This window comes from Lathamus discolor, chromosome 5 (genome assembly GCF_037157495.1).
Source record: "Lathamus discolor isolate bLatDis1 chromosome 5, bLatDis1.hap1, whole genome shotgun sequence".
NCBI classification, from domain to species: Eukaryota; Metazoa; Chordata; class Aves; order Psittaciformes; family Psittacidae; genus Lathamus; species Lathamus discolor.
Genome location: NC_088888.1, coordinates 75888416 through 75908700, shown reverse-complemented (window position 1 = coordinate 75908700; position 20285 = coordinate 75888416). Strand labels below are relative to the sequence as shown.

The 20285-nt window shown below is 40.3% G+C and overlaps 1 protein-coding gene across 18 annotated transcripts in view; it reads right to left on the bottom strand.

Moving 5' to 3' along the window:
• SNAP91 (synaptosome associated protein 91) overlaps positions 1-20285 on the bottom strand; it is a 68953-nt gene that overhangs the window by 37879 nt on the left and 10789 nt on the right. For all 18 annotated transcript variants that reach the window (XM_065681330.1, XM_065681334.1, XM_065681336.1 and 15 more), the window contains 6 exons: positions 9045-9187; positions 7900-7975; positions 5855-5957; positions 3687-3780; positions 2417-2528; positions 976-1082 (listed from right to left, as the gene is read on the bottom strand). In XM_065681330.1, the coding sequence (XP_065537402.1) occupies positions 976-1082; positions 2417-2528; positions 3687-3780; positions 5855-5957; positions 7900-7975; positions 9045-9187 (635 nt within the window). The remainder of the gene's footprint in view (positions 1-975; positions 1083-2416; positions 2529-3686; positions 3781-5854; positions 5958-7899; positions 7976-9044; positions 9188-20285) is intronic.

Here is a 20285-nt window from a genome sequence, read left to right as displayed (position 1 = left end):
TTCTCTGAAATTCAGCCAGCAAGCAAATCCTAGGAGACACCACTTAAAAAAATACTAAAGCTTGAGTTGCCTTGTGGTTCTGACCTTGTCTCCTAGCATTTCAAATACACCAAGATGATGAGGTCCAAGTCTGCAATCTTCTATTAGCTGCTTCTCTATGGCTCCTCGAAGTACCTGTTTATTTAGCTTTTGCAGAAAAGCAAGCTGCACTACACCTAGATTGCTTAAGTATAGTCACTATAACCCCTGCCCTGCAAAGCTGACCTATAGGTGTCTGAAGTACTTCACTCCCTCAAGTCCAACATTCATATCCAACATTCTATGACATTCAGAAGTCTAGCAGGCTCTTTCCTGAATAGTTAAATAAATTAGCAATTAGCAAAGAAACAAACTTTGTATTCGGCTCATTACTGCTGGCCATTATAATGAAGCATGAAACATGGAATAAATGCATCTTGTGCCAAGTAGCCAACTACTACAAATGAGAGCTCAGCAAAAGAGTTAATTAACCATGTAATATTTGTATTATCCACATAAGAGGACAATAACAAGGATCAAAACCAGGAAAATTTCACATTCCAGTTAACTTGTAGTTGGCTGGAAAGGTTTAAAGAACAGACTTATAAAATCATTACGCTTTTATTCCTAATCTTCCTCTAATGTTCAACCCTGTTCTAGAAACATGCATTTAATACAGCATTTCCAAGAAACACTGGTATAGTTCAAGTCATGTCATCTGTTAGGTTACCAGGAAAGTTGAGGCAGGCTGCACAGTAGAGACATGCGGAAATACTAAGCAGAGCTTAACTATTTCTAGAAGAGCTGAATGAGCAGACCCAGGAACTTCTATACTGCCTCACATTAATATACACAACGAGTCAGATGCTTAACAAGTGCAATTAATATATTGTTTCAGTGCTAAAAAATTCACAAAACACTTAAGTGCCAGACTCCAGAAGACTGGAAATCACTTACCTCTGCAACTTTAAGAAACTCTGATACTCTGGTCATTCGAGTGAGAAATCGTTTGTAGATTTCAAGAGCGTCTTTACATTGTCCCTTTTTCATTTCAAAAAATTTTTCTAGAGAAATAATTTGGCAAGTTTCAGTTTAAGTATCTTACATTAGGTCTGCATTCATCAGTAACACTAGCTTTCAGGAAAATCATGTCTGAAGAATGCTGCACTCCATTAACATTTTGTTTCACTTGGACACTGACCTAGTGGTGTTCCTAGTCCTTAGCAGAATGTAGAAGTTTGGCTTGCTGAGCTGCTGAAAACTATATAGACTGGAAAATTGCACCCCAACTATCCGCAGCATTCTGTGTGATGTAAACCAGGCTTTTCAAGATAAAAGTAAGCAAGTGAAGTAGATAAAATTTAAAGTAATGAAGGATACTTCAGCGTATATCCATATATCCTCTCCCAAATTGTCTCCATTCCGAAGAATGGTACCTTTTTTCACTGGAGTCTCTCTAAAGTTGGTTCGTGTCCATTATCATGAACAACCGCCACGTATTTCAACCTGAAGTTGCTCTTTAGGTAGCAGTAGACAGCAATATCTCAATCTGATTGTTATGCCCAACTCATTTATATCTGCTCCATAAGCTTCCCGTGCCTATAGTATCAGTCAAAGCACCTGGGACTTACTTTCATGAAAAAAAACAGAAAGCGCTGCAACATGGACACAAAAAAATTGTCTCAACTTTACAGCTCAGGAATATCTTTTTGCCAGTTCAGCCTCTGTATGCTCTCTGTTTCTTCCTGTTCTAGTTGCAGCAAGAGTTTAGGTCAGTCACGCTGGCTAAGCAATCTCAGTTTTCAGCTGTCTTTATAGACCAGCTGAAGTGCTCACAAGCTTTAATAGCCGAAGCTCATTTCCTACAGGGTCAGTTATGTTTCCTGCACAGTTTACACAACTCCTAGTTTTAGACTTCATAACAAAGCCTTTTGCAGGGACAGCTGAAGGTGTGTTATCATAGTGATCACACCAAGCTGCCTGAGCTTCTGAACATGCTCACAGCCTTGCAGACTTTGGAGGCTGACAGAAGGTAGGGCACTGGAAGGGATCCAGCTTTGGCAGTCATGCTTTCAGACAGACTACCACCACACAGCATATAAAAAGAAGAATACGATCATCTTAAAAGCGCAATCAAGGAATAAAATTTGCTTTGCTAACCCTGTAGGACATACTATGACACGTAGATACCTGTACAATTTTAAGAGTAATGACAATCCAGCCTCAGATGAACACTAACATACAAGGTTACGGCTTAAAGTTTTCTCTCACTTCAGAATATAATGGTCAAGAAAAATGTCATTTTCATGAAAGTGAAATAAAAAACTGTAATAGATCTGAAACCTGTTTTTCACTCACTCATGGTGTGCAAGATATAGGCACCAACCAGGTTACTTACCTAGTAAGTTAATAACCCCATCATTGTAGCAAGCAAAAAGTTTGATAAGATCTTTAAATAGAAGCATGAATGCAGCATTTATGACACCATTTGTCAGTTCATTTGGATGAACCTACAAATAAAATACCAGTTATTTACAATAGATGTACTGAATGCAATCAGAAGTTTCAGCTTGCACCAAGTATCTGATGTTATTAGAGATAGACTCAAGTGCTGAATACAAGCTTTCCAACAAAGAAACCAAAGAAAAGTTTCAGCTAGCAGATACATGAAGGATTGCTTTCTTCACCACTCCAAAACAATTCACTACAGCAGAGGGCTATTCCCATCAACAGTAAGCATCTTAGTCTTAACTCCTTCACCTATCACGAAGAGGAGGAAGGCAAAGATGCTATTAACAAAGTTTTATGAAACTGGACAAAAGATGTCAGTTCACAGCAGAGCTTAACAAAACCTCAGAGGTCGATGAGATAATACGGTTGGGTTAACGATGTCAAGACCTTTCCAGTTCTCATGTTAAGATGGGCAGAAAATAAGTGCTCATTTATTAAAAGAACTTTATTTCATTAAAATACCTCCTCTTCTGAGATAACTATCAAAATTCCTATGCTTTTTAACGAACAAAAGAGACATTAGTGAGACATGTACTCCTAAAACTTTCTTCTGAAAGCTTTAATGGGCTCTTCCTTCCTCCTGGCAGTGTGTCCTGCCCACCAAGAGCAGAACTTCATGACAAATTCCTTCAAAGACTTCTTAGCAATATTACCCTATACCTCGTACACAGCTTAAACCTGTTTTTATCCTTAAGGCAGATAAACAATCCCACCAACATTCATAACTTTATAAATACATTCTTGGCATTTATTTCTATGAACAGTCTAGATTAAAGTTTAGCCAATTTAGTTTACACCTGAAAACCAGATGAAGATTTTGAGGATGCCAAACAATGTACATGTGGTATTTTAATGGCCGTTTCCCTCCACCAAAAAAGAAGTTGGTTGCCAAGAGACAGAAAAAAAGATTCTTCAGTCTCCTTATTTTGTCCATTTTTACCCCTCACTGATGCAGAAAATGAAACTCCAAGCTCTGAGTCAGCATTCCTCAATGCCCCTCATTTCTCATGCTGTTCCTCTACCCTGCAGTCTGCACATTTTATATATACACGGAAGGGTCCATCCTTCACTCACTACCTCAGTGGGAAATGTTCATAACAACACATCATTTATAAGTCACTGTCCAGTGTTAATGCTGGGTCAGCTTCAATACATACATCAAATTCAAGTAGTGCATCAATTTGTTCCTGTAATATTGGCATACTCTTCAGCAGCTTTTCAGGAGCCATTGTTCTCATTACACCATCAGCTCTGCAAGAGGAAATAGAGATTAGAAGCCATGGCATTTCCCCTCTCCCTTCTTCCAGACTGATTTGTTGTTTAAATTTAAGTTTAAAGCAACTATAATCCATTTCTGATCAGAATGCCATTGCTGGCACTATCTGATTCTCCTGCTTCTCACATCATCATGAGAGCTGGCAGGAATTCAGCCACTCTCACAGCAGGAGAGGAAAGGTTTTGTGCTAGAGTGATGAATGCAAGAAATTGATCTCTTTATGGAAAGAGGACACTGAGAGTTTAAATAACTTGACAAGAAATACTGTCACAGAAGTACTTATAGAACTGATAGTCTTTGTGCGTCAAGTTTGTTATGAATAACTAACAACAACACATTCTCTTCAGTCACCACAGACACATCAGCAAAAAAACCCCACTATAGGCTGTTTTTCTTTCCCATCAAGTGCCACAGCGTATGCATGCCAACTCAGTGACAATTTAAATCAGGGCAATCTTTGCTTAGAGCTTATTTCCTCTGTATTCATGCATAATAACTAATTCCATTACTTCTTCACAGCACTTCCACTGACTTTGACCAGCCTTATCAGTCCTGAGCCATCATTCCAACAGGATCACACAGAAGTCATGGATGTGTAGCATTCCTTAATTGTCACCCATAGTCTTACAGCAGTCCACAAATGCACATTTTTATCTTCAAATACCACAAACCTGTACAATCACCATTATGTATTGCCCCATTCTGGCCACTGACAGGTATAGCATCTCCTCTCTGGAAATGCATACCACATACTTTATGCTACACTCTGAGGCAGCACCTTGTTTTGAGCACCAGAAATAACAAGCATAGAAAGCCTTTCCAGGAACATATAGCAAGACAGGAATAGAAATCCTAGCAACCCGAACTTAAGTTTATTTAACATGAAGTGTTTAAATGCAGTAGGTGACAAAGGGAACTTAAGATGCTAGCACTAGAGCAGCCTTCTGGATCAAAGCCTGCTCAATATATGAATCCAACTAGCTACCAGCCTTCATACCACAAGCTTCTTAGTGATTCATATTCCAGACAGGTTCAAGAGTAACTACTCTGGTCTCTAGTACGGGAATAGCATCCAGGTACACAGCAAAGCTCCCACAGTAGGCCCTACACCTTCTGGCAGTTTGAGCAGCAGAAGAGGAAAGCCTGGCAGTGATGCCTGCATGAACAACTCAGAATTCCAAGTTATAGAACACACAGCCCTTGTGGGAAATAAAACAATAATTTACAACCTTATTCTGTTCAGTTTATAATCATTTGCTGTGTTGTGTGATAAGAACTTCAGGTGTATACTTCAGTTTTCCTTTGTTATCTGTCATCTTTCTTATGGGAATTGTCTGAAGAGTAATGAAACATCCCTAAATATAGTTTCAGAACTTTTCCTTCTCCAAGTCCTAAACACAGTCTTGCTGCAGCACAATTTAATGTCAGATTTAACACCTAGCACTAAAAGCTCCCAGCTCTGCAAGCCACCTTACTTTAGTCTTCATTATTTGACTTACCTACAGTCTTTTTTCTCCTCCTTCTGCAATTCTTAACCAATTACAATTACTTAAGAAACCTGGCCATTTTGGTGTTTCATTGCAGCCAAACAAAGAACATTCAGCCTTCCAGTACCTGAAGGGGGCCTATAGGGATGCTGGGGAGGGACTCTTCATCAGGGACTGTAGTGACAGGACAAGGGGTAACGAGTTAAAACTTAAACAGGGGAAGTTTAGATTGGATATAAGGAGGAAATTCTTTCCTGTTAGGGTGGTGAGGCACTGGAATGGGTTGCCCAGGGAAGTAGTGAATGCTCCATCCCTGGCAGTGTTCAAGGCCAGGTTGGACACAGCCTTGGGTGGGATGGTTTAGTGTGAGGTGTCCCTGCCCATGGCAGGGGGGGTTGGAACTAGATGATCTTAAGGTCCTTTCCAACCCTAACTATTCTATGATTCTATGATTCTAACATAAGAACAACATCAATGAAACACTAAAATTAAGTGTAATGCCACAAACTAGATTTTCCTGGGTCAGGCACACTCTCAGTTTACACATATAAACTTTGCTTACCCCTTCTTCACTCTTGCAAAGTCAAATGCCATTTGTCTGTAGGAAAATGCTTTTTCATTCAAGTATCTACTATAACGCCTTATAAAGGTGGACATGTCATAACCTGCAAAAACAGTTACATACTTTACATTAAATTTTTTCACACTTGTTTGGAGGTTCTTCAGTAAACAATAATATACAGTCAAGAGACCTTAAGGTTATGTGATTCTGTTGCACTATACAGCTCCACATACAGAACAGGTACCACAAGACATCCACCAGCTTCTGAAGGTCAGGTTGGACAGAGCCTTGGGTGAGATGGTTTAGTGTGAGGTGTCCCTGCCCATGGCAGGGCAGTTGGAACTAGATGATCTTAAGGTCCTTTCCAACCCTAACTATTCTATGATTCTAAAAAGCAGAAATGCTGCACCAAAACAACCTACCACTGTCATTCAATCAATTCACCCAATCTAATTCATTCTATCAGTCATCCAAGGTACCACTGCATGGTTCCTGGCAAAACCTGCTAGTGGATCCTACACAGTTCCGTGGTAACATTACTTGATGGCAAAATTAGTTACTCCTCTATTAACAGGGTAAAACATCAATTTAACAAAACGTTTTTACTTAAGTAGTACATGACTTCTAAGATAAAAATCGATTTCAACTTAACCGCTCCCACTATTTCGTGTATGTCAGTCCCTCCAACTCTTATATCTTCAAAATTCCCCTAACTAGATTTACTGGAACAAAGAAATTTTGATGGCATTCATAGAGACTAGTCCCTCCTTTGAACTGTTACACCAGAGGTCTTCCAGGCACATGGTACTGTACAAACAGCCGCAAAATTCAGTGACCTTCAAGCCTGTAAGACTTCTGAACAGTCAGCATTACAAGTTTATCCTTCAGGTATTTCTTTCAAAGCTTCTTCCTCTAAACTACAGAAATGCATGCAGAAAGCAACCCTTCCTCCTCTTCAGTACAAGTCCCTCTTTGCTCCATTTGTTAAAATCTACACCCCTCGACTTTGACTATCTTTAATATCTCTCTACATTAAGTATCTCTGCCAACTCAGGTTTAACACTACCAACTCTGACCCCTCATTACCTATGACCCACTGTTGTAATGTTGTATTATATATGAAATTGCAATTCAAGTTTCAAGTAAATGGCAAAGACACAAAACCATGCATTTAACAGAATTAACTGCTGCCAAATACCAGTATCTTTGAATATGCATAGCATGTTTTGCTAAGACAAACATAGGTTTAGTATTTGTTTGGCTTTTTTCCTGCCCTGTGTTACCACTTCTAAAAGATGCTCAAGTCTTTCTGGTGTCACATGTCTCCATTAAGAGACAGAGTAACGTGCCATTGCTTTGATTTTGCCCATTATTGTAGTATTCCTGCATTCTGCATATAGTCTAATATTCTCCAACAGCTGCTGAAATAGAAGTTTTCTCTCTTCTTTAGCAGAACTACTATCAGACAAGCTTTTCCTCTGTTAAGTGATGGAACAGGAAAATTCACTAATTCCAGAGTCCGAAGTAGAAAAGCAGACTGTAATCTTTAAAGGGAACAACTCCTTAATTTCTGTCTAGACCTTTTCAAATATACCACTCAAATCAAAACCAGTTAGTTCTTTTGGTGCCATCCTCTCCACATGTTAAACACTTACAGACAGTTCCTAAAAGGTGCAGGGTCCCCAGGCAACCACACTGTCATTTAAGACTGAGAAAAAACAAAAAATAAATAAACGGAAAGTTATCCATTTCATCCTTAATTCCCATAACTGTTAAGGAGATGGCTGACCCGGCCCAGATTTTCAACAAGTGTGTTCTAAGGGAGTTGTACAGTTTCACCTTTAGAGTGGAAATTTTGCAGGAACTGAGAAACGCTGTTCTGAAGCTGTTCAGCAGTCTACTTGAACTCCTGTATTCATTAGATACTTATAAAAAGGCTACAGCAGCACATTTTTATACTATTTGCATCTTATGAATAAAGGAGCAAATTAATAATAGTATCTCATTCAGAATCTTGTGAAGATTGTAGACATGAGTAGGCTTACCATGAGATCCACTTTTGTCCAGAAAATTGCTGAGATTGAACAACGTGTTTCTAGATGCCAGGTACTGAATAAACCTCTGAAACACAAAGTTATTTTCTTATCACAGGCTGTATCTGAAGGCCTTGTACCTACTAGCAGGAAGATTACCGGTCTAGCTCCAGCATGCACACATGAAAACCCAGATTTTTGTCTTAGCCTGCAACACCTTCCTCAAAACCTTTTTCATCCATGCAGATTAATTACATTTAGTTGGAATATCTAAAGAATATCCTACTGTATACATAAAAAAATATTCTGGGCAAAATACAAACCAGATTGTGGAAGGAGCAATAAAAATGGTGAATTCTCAAAGAAATTTGAGGAAGCACAAGATTTATCTGCTTACAAAGCAGCATATCCAGGCTACTCTCAGACTTTTCAATCCAGCAGCTCTCAGTTTCAGTCCAGGGCCTGTTTTAATAACAAGCAAGCCCCGCATCAAGTTACAAGGACTAGCAGACTGAAACAGTTACAGAAAGCAAATCAGAATATTGGAACAGAAAAATAGGACAGGAGTAAAAATTTACACTGTAACACTGGAAAAGTTCATTGTATGAAAACACTTTATGTACAGGCAGGGAGGAATTATTTCACAGTCATACTAAAGCTCTTTAAGCAAGCGTTTTGGTTTTGTGCTGACATACCAGTCTATACAGGTCAATAAAAAGCAAGGGCAAGGAAAAGGCTGTCCAAAGGGCAACCAAGCTGAATTTACAGGTCTAGGAATATTTCAGTGCTCATGCAGTGAAGGCAGTTATTTGGATGGCAGTACACATGTGCCAGAACATCAACTTCTGACTCAGTCAGAAAGTCCCAGGTAGTCTTCAATCCTGCATAGCTGTTTTCAGAGAGCACATAAATTGTTAACATCCAGCAACAGGCTGCTGCTTGCTTTTATGCTACAAACTGATAAATGAAGAGATAGATTATCAGCATGCCTCCAACTACGTTATTAAAGTTAAGTTTGTTCCTCATCAAGAGCCATTCTTACCCTTTGCTCCCAGGTCCTTACTAGTTCAAAAAGGATGCCTTTGCACTTCTGACATTTTTGGCTTGGAGTCTACTCAGTGCCAATGTGGTCTCAAGAGAAAGCTGATTATACTTACCTCATTGCCGTGAACCATTAGATGATGTGTAGTAACTAAGGCTTTGAATACAACCACCCAGCTACTGTTTGTTGCTCTCTCAAAAAGTGTATCGGCCATCTGAGGAATATTCACATTTGTTTCATTGGTTGCTTGGATCAGATCTGTAAGAGAGAGAAAAAGAAAGCATTAGGTGCAACAAATAAAACCAGAAAGTCTGCAGAATGGCCAAGTTGTCAGCCCACCAGGCTGCAGGCCATGCTTGTAACAAATAGCAAGCTCTGTACCTCTTAAAAAAACCCAAACAAACTGTTAGTATATGCTGACAGCAACACTGGTCTGTCTCTTTCATAAAATGGTACTAGTTTTCCAACAGCTCTGTCCTGAGCTATGTCCTGACCTTTTTCCATCTTCATCCCAGATGAAGTTAGGATGCACAACATCGCATGGCTTTACTGCTTGCAGGCTTTCAAGTTAATTGTGGCAGTTCACTAGCTCTGGGTTAGATGAATAAGTATTACTGAATGCTTCACTTACAAGTAACGTGTTAAACACACTGAATACAGTCACATCAGCAAAACCGGGTATCACCAGAAACAAGATACTTTAGTCATCTCAGAGATTAGAATTTAATCAGTGTGCTCCAGCACACCTCCTATAGTCTCTACAGACCTAGACAGCAGAAGAGTACATTCAAGCATGCATCAAAACCTCTTCAACAGTAGGAAGGAAGGCAAGGATAAACATTAATTTATACTGAAGAACAATAGTTTTCTGCAAGCAACTGCACCTTACCTAGAAAAGGTAAGACATCGGACTATCCTGTACATTAGGAAGGCATACACTTGCACAGAAGAGCACATGAAATTAAGGTAAGTACTTAAATCAAACAGCAGGGCAGCAAGCTTGCCACTAGCATCTGTATCTCAGAACTACTGACAGGATCTTTGATTTACTATACCACCTATTGCTTACAGGCTCTTGCTAACCAGCCAGCAGCGATCTACAAGCTGTTACCCGTTTTGAGACACAGCTGGAAACTGCATACTGCAACTGCATGACCAAAACCCATGTGATGCCAAACAAGGCCCTAGGAAGATTTCAGGAGACAACTTCATGCACCACAAAGAGCAACGAATACAGACCTAATTGTAGGGCTGAGGCTTAAAGTCTGAAGACCTAAGCAAAAAAATGTGTAAAATTTTAACTTACTAGACTAAGCATTATCTGTATTACTAATGAAAATACTGATCTTCTACTTTTCCCTGAGAGAACAGTAACCACTGTTAATGGTTTTCTATGTATTTCCCCCACACTCCCCTCCCCCAGCTAGAAATGTTCATGCAACTATTCAAGTCACTCACTGATGACAGGTATTCCACCCTAGAAGCAGACAGGTTATTCTGTAACTGATCCTCACACACCTAAACTATGCGAGCCTGCTGTAAACACAGGAGTTCAGTTTGCTTGTGCAGCAGGGTCACTTGCTTTCCCTGCCCAACACGACCCCATATAATGGAGGACAGTAACGCTGCTAAGAGCGGAAAGCCAAGGTCCAGACTGCTGCTAACCTACCGATTCTGCCTCTGCAGGGCAGGGAAAGTCCAGAGGACAGGTCTGTCTAAACAGACCAGTGAGTGTCATCAGCTATTGAGAACCACGTGGTGTGTTCAGAAACCCACACTGCTGTACCAGAAGCACTCAGAAATTTAGTAAATTTATTTCTAATTTGTGGCAATCGGTTTTTATGGTATTTTTTACTTCTATTAAATAGACACATTTAAGATACAAGAAATCAGTCAGAAACCTGTGAAAACTACAGTGCTTGTGTTTAAAGCTGTCTTTTGTGTGAGCATAAAAGCTGCAAGCTGTCTTCAGCTTTAGCTGAGTGAAGTGAGACATTTCACTGCAATGAGACAGAAGACAAAAATGGGATCTGTTAGCTAAGTTTGATTTTAAAATGTTTGTTGTCACAGTGCCTTTTGTTTCAGTTGTGGGTTTTTTGCAGATCTTCTGAAATGTAAAGCTAATTTCTATAACTTCAGTAATACTACCCTTGAAGGAGGCAGTTCTGCAGACAACTGAATGACAGCAGCTCAAGCTCAAAGTGCCCCAAACAATTCTCCTTGATCTTGTTGTACAAACAGGCCAATATCCTTTTATTCTGTTCTGCTGATTAATGCATTATAGAAGACAGTGGTTTGTAAAAGCCTTGAAGCAATTCACAAGCGGCTTGCTCCCTGTTTACCCTGTTCAGAGGTTTTACTGCAGATGACAGCACTTGCCCTTAGTATAAGAAAACATGCATCAAATTTGCAAGCTTTCAGTCCTAAGTTTCAGCACGTAGCTCTCTACGGACAAGGGGTGCTATAAATTGTGTATCCCATCAGTAGATGTTAAATAATGAAACCTCAAAGGAGTTCACACACAGCAGTGCTGGCAACTGAGTCTGCAGTGCACTACCTATACACTACCAGAGCACTACTTCTAACATCACTTAGTCATTTCTGCCTTCTCTCCAAACTGCTGGAGGGTGTAGCATCTCAGTCTGCAGCTCTGAACGCTTTAGAGTAATTATAGAGTGCTGAGTGGAGAGGTATGATTAAATTTAAGCCTACTACTTTCAGAACACAGAAAAGAATTAAACCATGCATGAAGATTTTACTCATCATCTGAGGCGGGGGGAAAAAAAAAGAGGTGGGGGTTTAATTCTTGCAGAACTGTTTCCCATTAGGTCACACCACAAAGTTAAGGTATTCAGGCATCCTGTGCTTCTTTTCCCTATACCACAGAGTCTCAGCTTAACAGCAATTGTCAGCATCTGGAACAACTCACAAGCGTAGCTAACTTTAAGGAACCCTGTGCAGCAGAGTTTGGTAGCTAAGCTATATTTTAAGATGAGAATTGGCAAAATTAGCTTGACTTCAGTGTGGTAGGGAAGAATAGGTACAAGGAAAAAATCTAGGAACTGCATTTTCAAAAGATACCAATTCAGATGTCTACTGATGGGACAGAAACAGTTTTGAGAAGACAATGAAGTTCCGTCTTCCAAGCAAGTCACAGGTGATCTTGTTAACACAAAATAGATAACATTAAACAGTAACAGATGAGGAACAGCCCATCAGAAGCCATATGAAACAACCTTGCAACGTTGATTCCATTTGAAGTACACACAAGTAGGACAAGGATTAAAGGTACCTTCCTGAGGAATTTTCTGCTACTGCAGTCATCCATGTCAAGTACACTGACGGCTAATCCCCAAAAGCAGAAACTGAGCTCAAATACAAATTCCAAGCAGAGTAAGTAAACAAGAATTGTACAGGAGCAGCAGCAAGTGCCTTCATTGTGAAGGCACAGAAATGTGCTTGCACAGAAATGAAGTAGTTGGAGAATGAGGATCTATATACCCTTAATATGAATCCATTTGTTTACTGTAGGACAAAATTATACTTGCCAAATCACAGTACATAACTTTTCCCATTTCCTCTCTTTGCGCTTTGGTAGCTGCTATATCAAGCAGTCATTCAGTCTAGAGTTCCTTCATTATATTATACTTTGGACTCAAATACAATTCTTCTAGTTAAGTTTTGAGATACAAAACCAGTGTACATAGAAGAAATAAATGGTTGACACCATAAGCCAAGTCTGGTCACCAGTCTTTAAACTCTGACTAGCCAACTTTTTGACCCAGTCTTAAGACATCTGCAACTTAATTAGGGAAGAGAAGCAAAGGTAGAGTATGATTAACACCTTCATTAACAAAGAGGCAAACATGCCAAACTGAGGAAGATCAGTGGAAGTTCAGTGAGGAAGACTGAAGTAAGTTAAGACACCTTAGCTCTTTATGACTTTTTAGAGACCATTAAAAGATGTGACTAATTTTGGTGTTTGTTAAGCTCATAAGGCAAAACGAGAGAACAAGCAAGTTTCAGAGTCTTCAGAATATCAGAGTTCTTCAGTCCCTCATTAAAAACTCCCTGGGGTAGAGATTTATTAGTTACTTTTTTGGCTTGTTTTCTTTTGGGTTTTTGTTTTCTTTTTTTTTTTTTTTGGTTGGTTGGGGTTTTTTTATGAAAGACATTATATAAGACTTTAAATAACCGTTCTTACTCCTTTACCTTTTCAGATTGTATTCTGTTCTTCATCTGGGCAGGTTTTTTTCCTGTTCTCATTTGGGTTCTTTTCATTCAATCCATTAACAAGCAGACCTGGGATTCCCCAGTTCAAAGTTAATTATTAGCAATTTACATTTCAGTACGCAGAGAAGCGGCAGCACTCTGCCGCTGTATCTCTGTATCTCTGTTCAGAGGGATATTGGTGTCAACTTAAGAGCAGCTGTTGTTCCAGGGTGAATTAACATGCAAGCCTCAGCATGTGACCTGTGTCATACATTCAATTCCTAAACTTTGCCAAATCTGACAGTTAACTCCCTTTCAGACCTTCCTCACTACAATGCCACAGCAGTCTTCACAAGGTTTTTATTCTTGCTTACAAGTACTTAAATAATGCCTTGAACCTATAGAAAAGGACATGAACATGATCGTTCCAAATCCAGGCTAGTCAAGAATAGAAAGAAGTGGCTTAAAGTAAGAATTTACAAGACTCAACCAAAAATGTTAAATAGGCATGCAACAGCACAAGTCCTCCCTTGCAAGACACAGAACTGCATTAGGATGCTACTACATCTTTGAGCTAACCAACGTAAGAGCTGAACTTCCAGGTCTATTGAAGACTGGCCACAAAACAGTACAGGAAAGCAGAACGAAGTTACTGATTTCTGTTCCTATGATAATTCTTCATAAGAACATTAGATGGTTTTAATATTGTTGGGTTTGACTATAAAGCAATTCCACAAACAAGAGTCAGGAATTTATCTGTGAGATTAACGTTTACTCTTTTCACCCTCTTTTCACCCATCTCCACGAAAGTGCATCATAATCTGTCCAAGCAGAACAGCAATTCATGCTGTCTCCTCCTTCCTTCCCGAAAGTCTGTGCAAGCTACTACATCTCACCTTAACCCTGGCAAGCCCACGCTTTATTGAAGACCAGCTTCTTCCAGACATTTCTTATGCACTTTCAAGCCTATGCCAACTCACAAACACAGTCTTTGGCAGAGCACATGCTTTTCACGTACTATAAAGACTTTCCCGGCAACTATAGTCATTGTGACTACAAATAGCTGCCACTTTCTCTCTCCAGCCTTAATCCAAAGACCTCCTTCTTCCCAAATGTATCTCAGCCTATTGTGAGGACAAATATTTGCTGCAGATCCTGAAGTTTGAGGAGTCACAGCAATCAGTCTTTGAACCACACACCTGCATCCCACATCAAGACAACCTTTAATGCACAATTTCTTCATCTCTGCCTACTCATAGGCATACTCATACTACCCATACTATTAAGTGTTTTGCAGAAGAGAAGAGTTTTTTCTTCTCTATCAATCACATGAAGTCTGCAAGGAGACAGGCAGATGACTTCAAGTACCAGCAAATTTCTCTTGAAGCTTCCTCCAGTTTCTCAAACTGAGAATTACTTAGAATCATCTTATTATCACACTACTCCTTTTTAAATACAACAGCTCACCAAATACCTGTTTTGAAAACAGAGCTGAAAAATCTACTGTCAATATACATGGCTGGACATTATTTTAATGTGCCTTCATACAGCTTGTATCCCTCCTTCCCCACCATATCAAGGCAAGATATTTGACTGTAAGTTGTTCGCAAAGATCACCCCAGCTCATTAGCATTATTAATCCAGTTACGTTGGATTTGTGTTCCTTTTGGTCCTTAATGATTTGCACGTCCATCTTTTCCTCTTGAGAGGTTCATGTGCAGCTCCCCTGCAAAGGGGAAAATAAAAGCCAGCTGTCAGGTGGTCTTCTACTGGATCTGAAAGGGTGTGACCAAGGCAGGTGTCTCCCTAAGAACTAGTGGGGAGAAAGTGTGATTATACCATGTTAAAAAAATTTCTTGCCTTAAGCAACTCCTTCAAGTTCCTTGAACTATGAACACTTTTTACTTAAAAGCTGCCAGAACTTTCAGCTCCACTGCCTCTGAGGGAGAATTATGTGCCTTACCTTTAGTGTTTACATTGGAATTCTCTTCTTGAGAGTGGTACAACTGAAAGATGACATTCAGGCCAGCTACAGAAACTCAAGTGTAAGCAGCAGTCATTGAGGTTTTAAGTACAGTCTCTAAGACTAGTAATTAATTACTATATACTTAATGGATGGATTCTGAAGCCTTACAAACACCCATGATTTTATTCTTTTTATTCAAAAGAATAAAAGCTTCAATTTTACTCAGGAATTAAGTATCTGGAACAGTCCTGCTGTCACCCAGAAGATGGGCTAGACAAACTCCTTAGTATAAACGTACTAAGGAAAGCAGCTTTTTAGCCTCATATGCATGAATCCAGAACACTAAGCAAAGGGGAAAAGGCCCCATGGTCAAAAATATCCTGCCTGGTTTCTTCCTGATGACAGCCACCACAGCTTTTTCAAGTAGCTTCACTGTAGGAAAAGCCTTAGTCAAGGATAGAATCTTCCCCCTGTCCAAACCTCATTTGTACAGAATTCAGAATTCACTTACTCTGAATACCAAAGAATTTGTCTCAGGCAATAAGTTCAGCAGAGCAGGGGAAAGAGGAGAAATCACTGCTCTAATGATTCTTTCCTCCCACTCAGAGACCCCATTCCAGACCCTTTCTCCACCCAAATCCTGCTCTACAACTAACTCAACAGAAACATGTATTTTTCTGTTCAGAGATGAGAATTGAGCAGTTCTGCTTGTGTCAAGATGAAACATTAAGTAATTCTGGAGCTAGATGTGCCACTTCTCTATTTTATTGACTTATGACAAACAGTAGCTAAGTCACAAATCATCACTGTACTACCTTTTTTGCAGTTTGCAATAATTTAAGATATACAAAAAGCTATTTGCATTTGGTGGACACCAACCAATGGTTATAAGCAATTCTCTTGAGAAATGCTATTCACCATCCTATAGCAATATGGCATCTTAGATGCCAAAATCTAGAGGAGGAAAGGATGTGGGAAAAAACCTAATAACATTACAAGTAGTGTTTGTGTTAAGCATTTGACTAATAACTTTGCATATAAAGGAATTTTTATCCCACATGGCTGATCTCAGACCTCATTCTACAAGCCGCTTCCTTCAGCAATTCAAACCTGGAGGCCTTAAGCAAAGTACGCATTAGTTTAGAGAAGAAATATGAAACTGCGGCCACCAGCCAATCTTCTGCCAAGCCTTCAAGGCATTTATTCAATTTCCTTCAAGGGGTAGAATTGTTCTCTTCATCCATGCAAGCATTAAAGTGACAGTCCCACTGCATTCCAGGTCTTGCTGCAAACAACAGAACAAGTTTAAAGGGGGTATACTGTTGCAAGATTATTGCTTAGAAACATAAAAGTAAGATCCAGTTAACTGACTCTTGCAACTGGATACAAGGATTCCAGCTGTGGCCTATGTTTATCCTTCCATGAGGGTGAACAACCCCTGACATTGCCTGTTGATTATAGCAATTCCTATCTCTTATCACTTGGGTGTTTCCTGGAATATCAGTAACAGGATCAACTGCAAGTTTTAGCCAGAACAGCACAGCTGTGCCAGAAAATTAAGAATTTCAGGTTTGCCACAGCAGCATTGGGTTATTTACTGTAATATCTGTACTAGAGCATTTTCTAATCAGCCTGTACATGTTGGGCTGATCTTACACTCCAACTACATCTGGCAGAAAGTGGTGATCAGCTGAAGTATGGTACATAAGCTGAGTTGCTGTGCTCCCTCCATTTTTATTCCAAGAAGAACAAACCCTGGTTAATGCTTCCACCTAAAATGATCTAATTTCTTCAGAAGAACAGTTATTCTTAATAAGCCTGTAGAAGCCAAACTATCACTAGCCTATCAACTCTGCCTAGAATAGCAATTTGTGATCCACTACAGATCTGAAACTGAAAACACATTGGAAGCAGCCTTTACTACACCAGTTAAAGGAGAATCCTCCCGTTCCGCTGTACAGACACGTGAGTTTAAGTCTCAGAAATTTACAAAGAAAACAAACCAAAACCTAACATCAACTACCAGTAGACTTCAATCTTCAACATGAGCCTGCAGCCTTTCATATACTGCAGGTTTCTTGATGTTGAAAAGAAGTTCTGTAAAATTCACTGGAACATCTACTTGAGAGATGGAAGATGCAGTTAGGACTACTAATATTTAAAAACCTAACAGAACTAAGTTGCTACCCAACAGTTCAAAGTCACTAATGCTTCTGGAAGATGCGTTTGCCACTGGCAGTGGAAGTCTCCCATCAAGCTATTGATGAATGGGGAAATTAGAATCCATCACAGAGGTTCACATCCAGGCAGCAAAGCTTCACGTACAGTCAGATCTCTCGACTGGAACACCCAGAAGAGTCAGTTAAGCTCCTAAGCATGATATGGAGTCGAGTTTTGAAAGGTAGCTTCTCACAGCATTGCCTAAGCAACTTTGAGCTTCCTGATAAAGAGGAAGTTATTTAAACTCACCTATTACAAACACAGCAAACTTTGTGTATTGATACTCTTGCCATTCACAAATAACAGAGCAATTGGAAGTTTAAATTAAGTGTAGCAAAACTAAAAAGACTATGTGGCTTAGAATGAAATATCAGAAAGTCACAGGTAAGGCTCACATATGAAAATGGCACTCTGTTACAGATGCCAGTAATCAAACATCACTCATGACAAAATGTATATGTTTTCAGAACCCTGGCACACTGGATATGCTGACTTCCTCTTGCTGCCCCTCAGCAGAAAGTACATTCTTCTATAAATAGGTTTAGATGAAGATGTAAAACTTACAGAGCTGCAGGCCAAATAACTATTCTGTGAATTCCAGAGTCACACGGAAAGATCCAAACCCAAGTCTGCATTTGAAAAAGTTAGGTTTTAAAACTTCAGGGTTGCTAAAGAACTGCTGCAATGAGATGTTAAAGCTTTTGTCTATATTTGACCTCTACATAATGAGAAACAGCAGCCTTCCATGCCAGGAAACAGGCCAGCTAGCTTCCCCCTTTCATACAAGTCCTACACTCTCTGAAATGAGAAGTGAAAGTAAGAGTTCTTTTAAAAGAGGTTTGAACTTCTACTTAAGTGCATCTCTGTGGGCTCTTCAATTACGTGTAAGGACGTATGATCTAGCTAGTGCACTCCTGCACTGTGGCAAGATAACCGATCATCACTGCCTTATTTTGAGGCCCTCCTTCAAAACTTGTAAACTTGCATACACTTCAGGAATGTGGGCGACAAATCAGCATGTTTTATTCATGCTTTGAGCAGTCATGTCTTCCTCTCACTTCTGTGAAGGATCATTTTAGAACATTCTGTAAACTATCAGAGAGACTTAAGAAATATAAGAAAACTACGCCAGAGGCACTAGGAGCTTGCCAGGCTCTGCAGGTTGACCGCTGACCATCTGCTATGGAAGCACCTGCTGCCACTGTGTCATCTGCCCTTGTGCCAAGCCAAGAGTCAATCTGAAGTCATCAACTACACTTTCAGTAGTCAAGGCACAGTCTTGCCTCACAGCTTTAGGACAGCAAAGTTTAAGACACTTTCTTCAAAAGGTATGTTCTTTGGTCCTTTAAATACACAGTAGAACAATCTTAGGCCAAGTAGACACCAACCTCTCCAGTCTACTCTTACCAGGGTTTCAGCCATAACTGAGTATCCCAAATACCAAGAAACAACTATCAAAGAACATAATTTATTTTTCATTCCTGCTCTGAGAAAGTAAAGCCACCTAAGCAAAGCACAAGGCTCAACTGTTTCATTAGAGCTTTGTGGCCCAACTACAACAACCACCAACTTGCTTTCTACCTGTGGTAATTTTGTGTATTGGCTTACAACCAAGAAAAGAGTTGACTGCCACAAGGCAGACCCCTGTGCAGACACACCCTGTCAGCAACTTGCAGTTCTCAGTACATAAGAGAAGCTGGGTGTACTTTCATGGTGGCCTTCAAGCATGATCATTTCCTGAGGTGAGTAGCTCTGGAGAGGAAGCTTTCAGCACCACACCATGGGGAAAATGCAGTATCCAGGAGTCTTGATCCTGAACAGCAAGAGCCACTAAGGGAGCCCCAGGTCCTCATCAGGTCTTGCTCAGGAGATGGCAGCTCTGATGACTGGGAGAAACAGCACCGCCCTTGAGTGGATAAAACACCACCCTTGGGAGCACAGGCAACCAGAAGCACAGCAGTCTGTGTGGGCAGGGCGAGTGGAAAGGGTCCAGTAGCCCAGCAGGCTGCAGAGGTGAGCTCAGTCAGCAGTCATCGAGACAGTGTTCTAGGATAACACCCTCTCATCAGAAAGCAAAGAAGACCAAATCCTCTCTGCTGGCCAGAAAGGATATGGAGACCCAGCCAGAGGTCTCTCATAAGCACGTAACTGTCCAGGCATCTGGCTGTAGTGAGTGCCAGAGCCTGACAGTGATGTTAGATGATGGCTGTGTAAGATGTTGGTAGATTGATGATTTGCTCTGTACGGTGGCAGAGCTATGGGAAGAGGTGGAATGGCTAAGGAGCATAATAGGCAGAGAAGGAAAAATCCAGGAGGCTCTCTGAGGGTGTGGAAGATAACTTCCTAACCCAGCTGGTTAGTGAACCAACTAGGGGAGATCCAGCTTGTGCCTGGCTAGATCTGCTGTTCACAAGCAGAGCAGGACTGGTGGGTGATGTGATGGCTGGAGGACATCTTGGGCAAAGTGATCACAAAATGACTGAATTTTCGATCCTTGCAGAAGTCAGGAAGAAGGTCAGCAAAACCTCCACCTTAAACTTTCATTTTGGCCTAATTAGGTTGCCGGTTGGCAGAATTCCTTGGGAAACACTACTGAAGGACAAAGGGTCTAGGAAGGCTGGATACTCTTCAAGAATGAAATCCTTAAGGCACAGGAGCAGGCAGTCCGTATGTGCCACAAATCAAACCAGCAGGGAAGACCACAAGCCTAGCTGAACAGGAGATATTGCCTGAACCCAGGAAAAAGAGAAGAATTTATCACCTGTGGAAGAAAGGACTGTCACCCCATGAAAAATACAAGGATGCTGTCAGGTTACTTAGAGAGACAGTTAGAAAGGCGAAGGCACAGCTGGAACTAAATCTGGCCACTGCCATAAAAGATAATAAAAAGTACTTTTACAAATATATTAATACAAGGAGGGCCAAGGAGAACCTCCATCCTCTACTGGGTATTAGGGG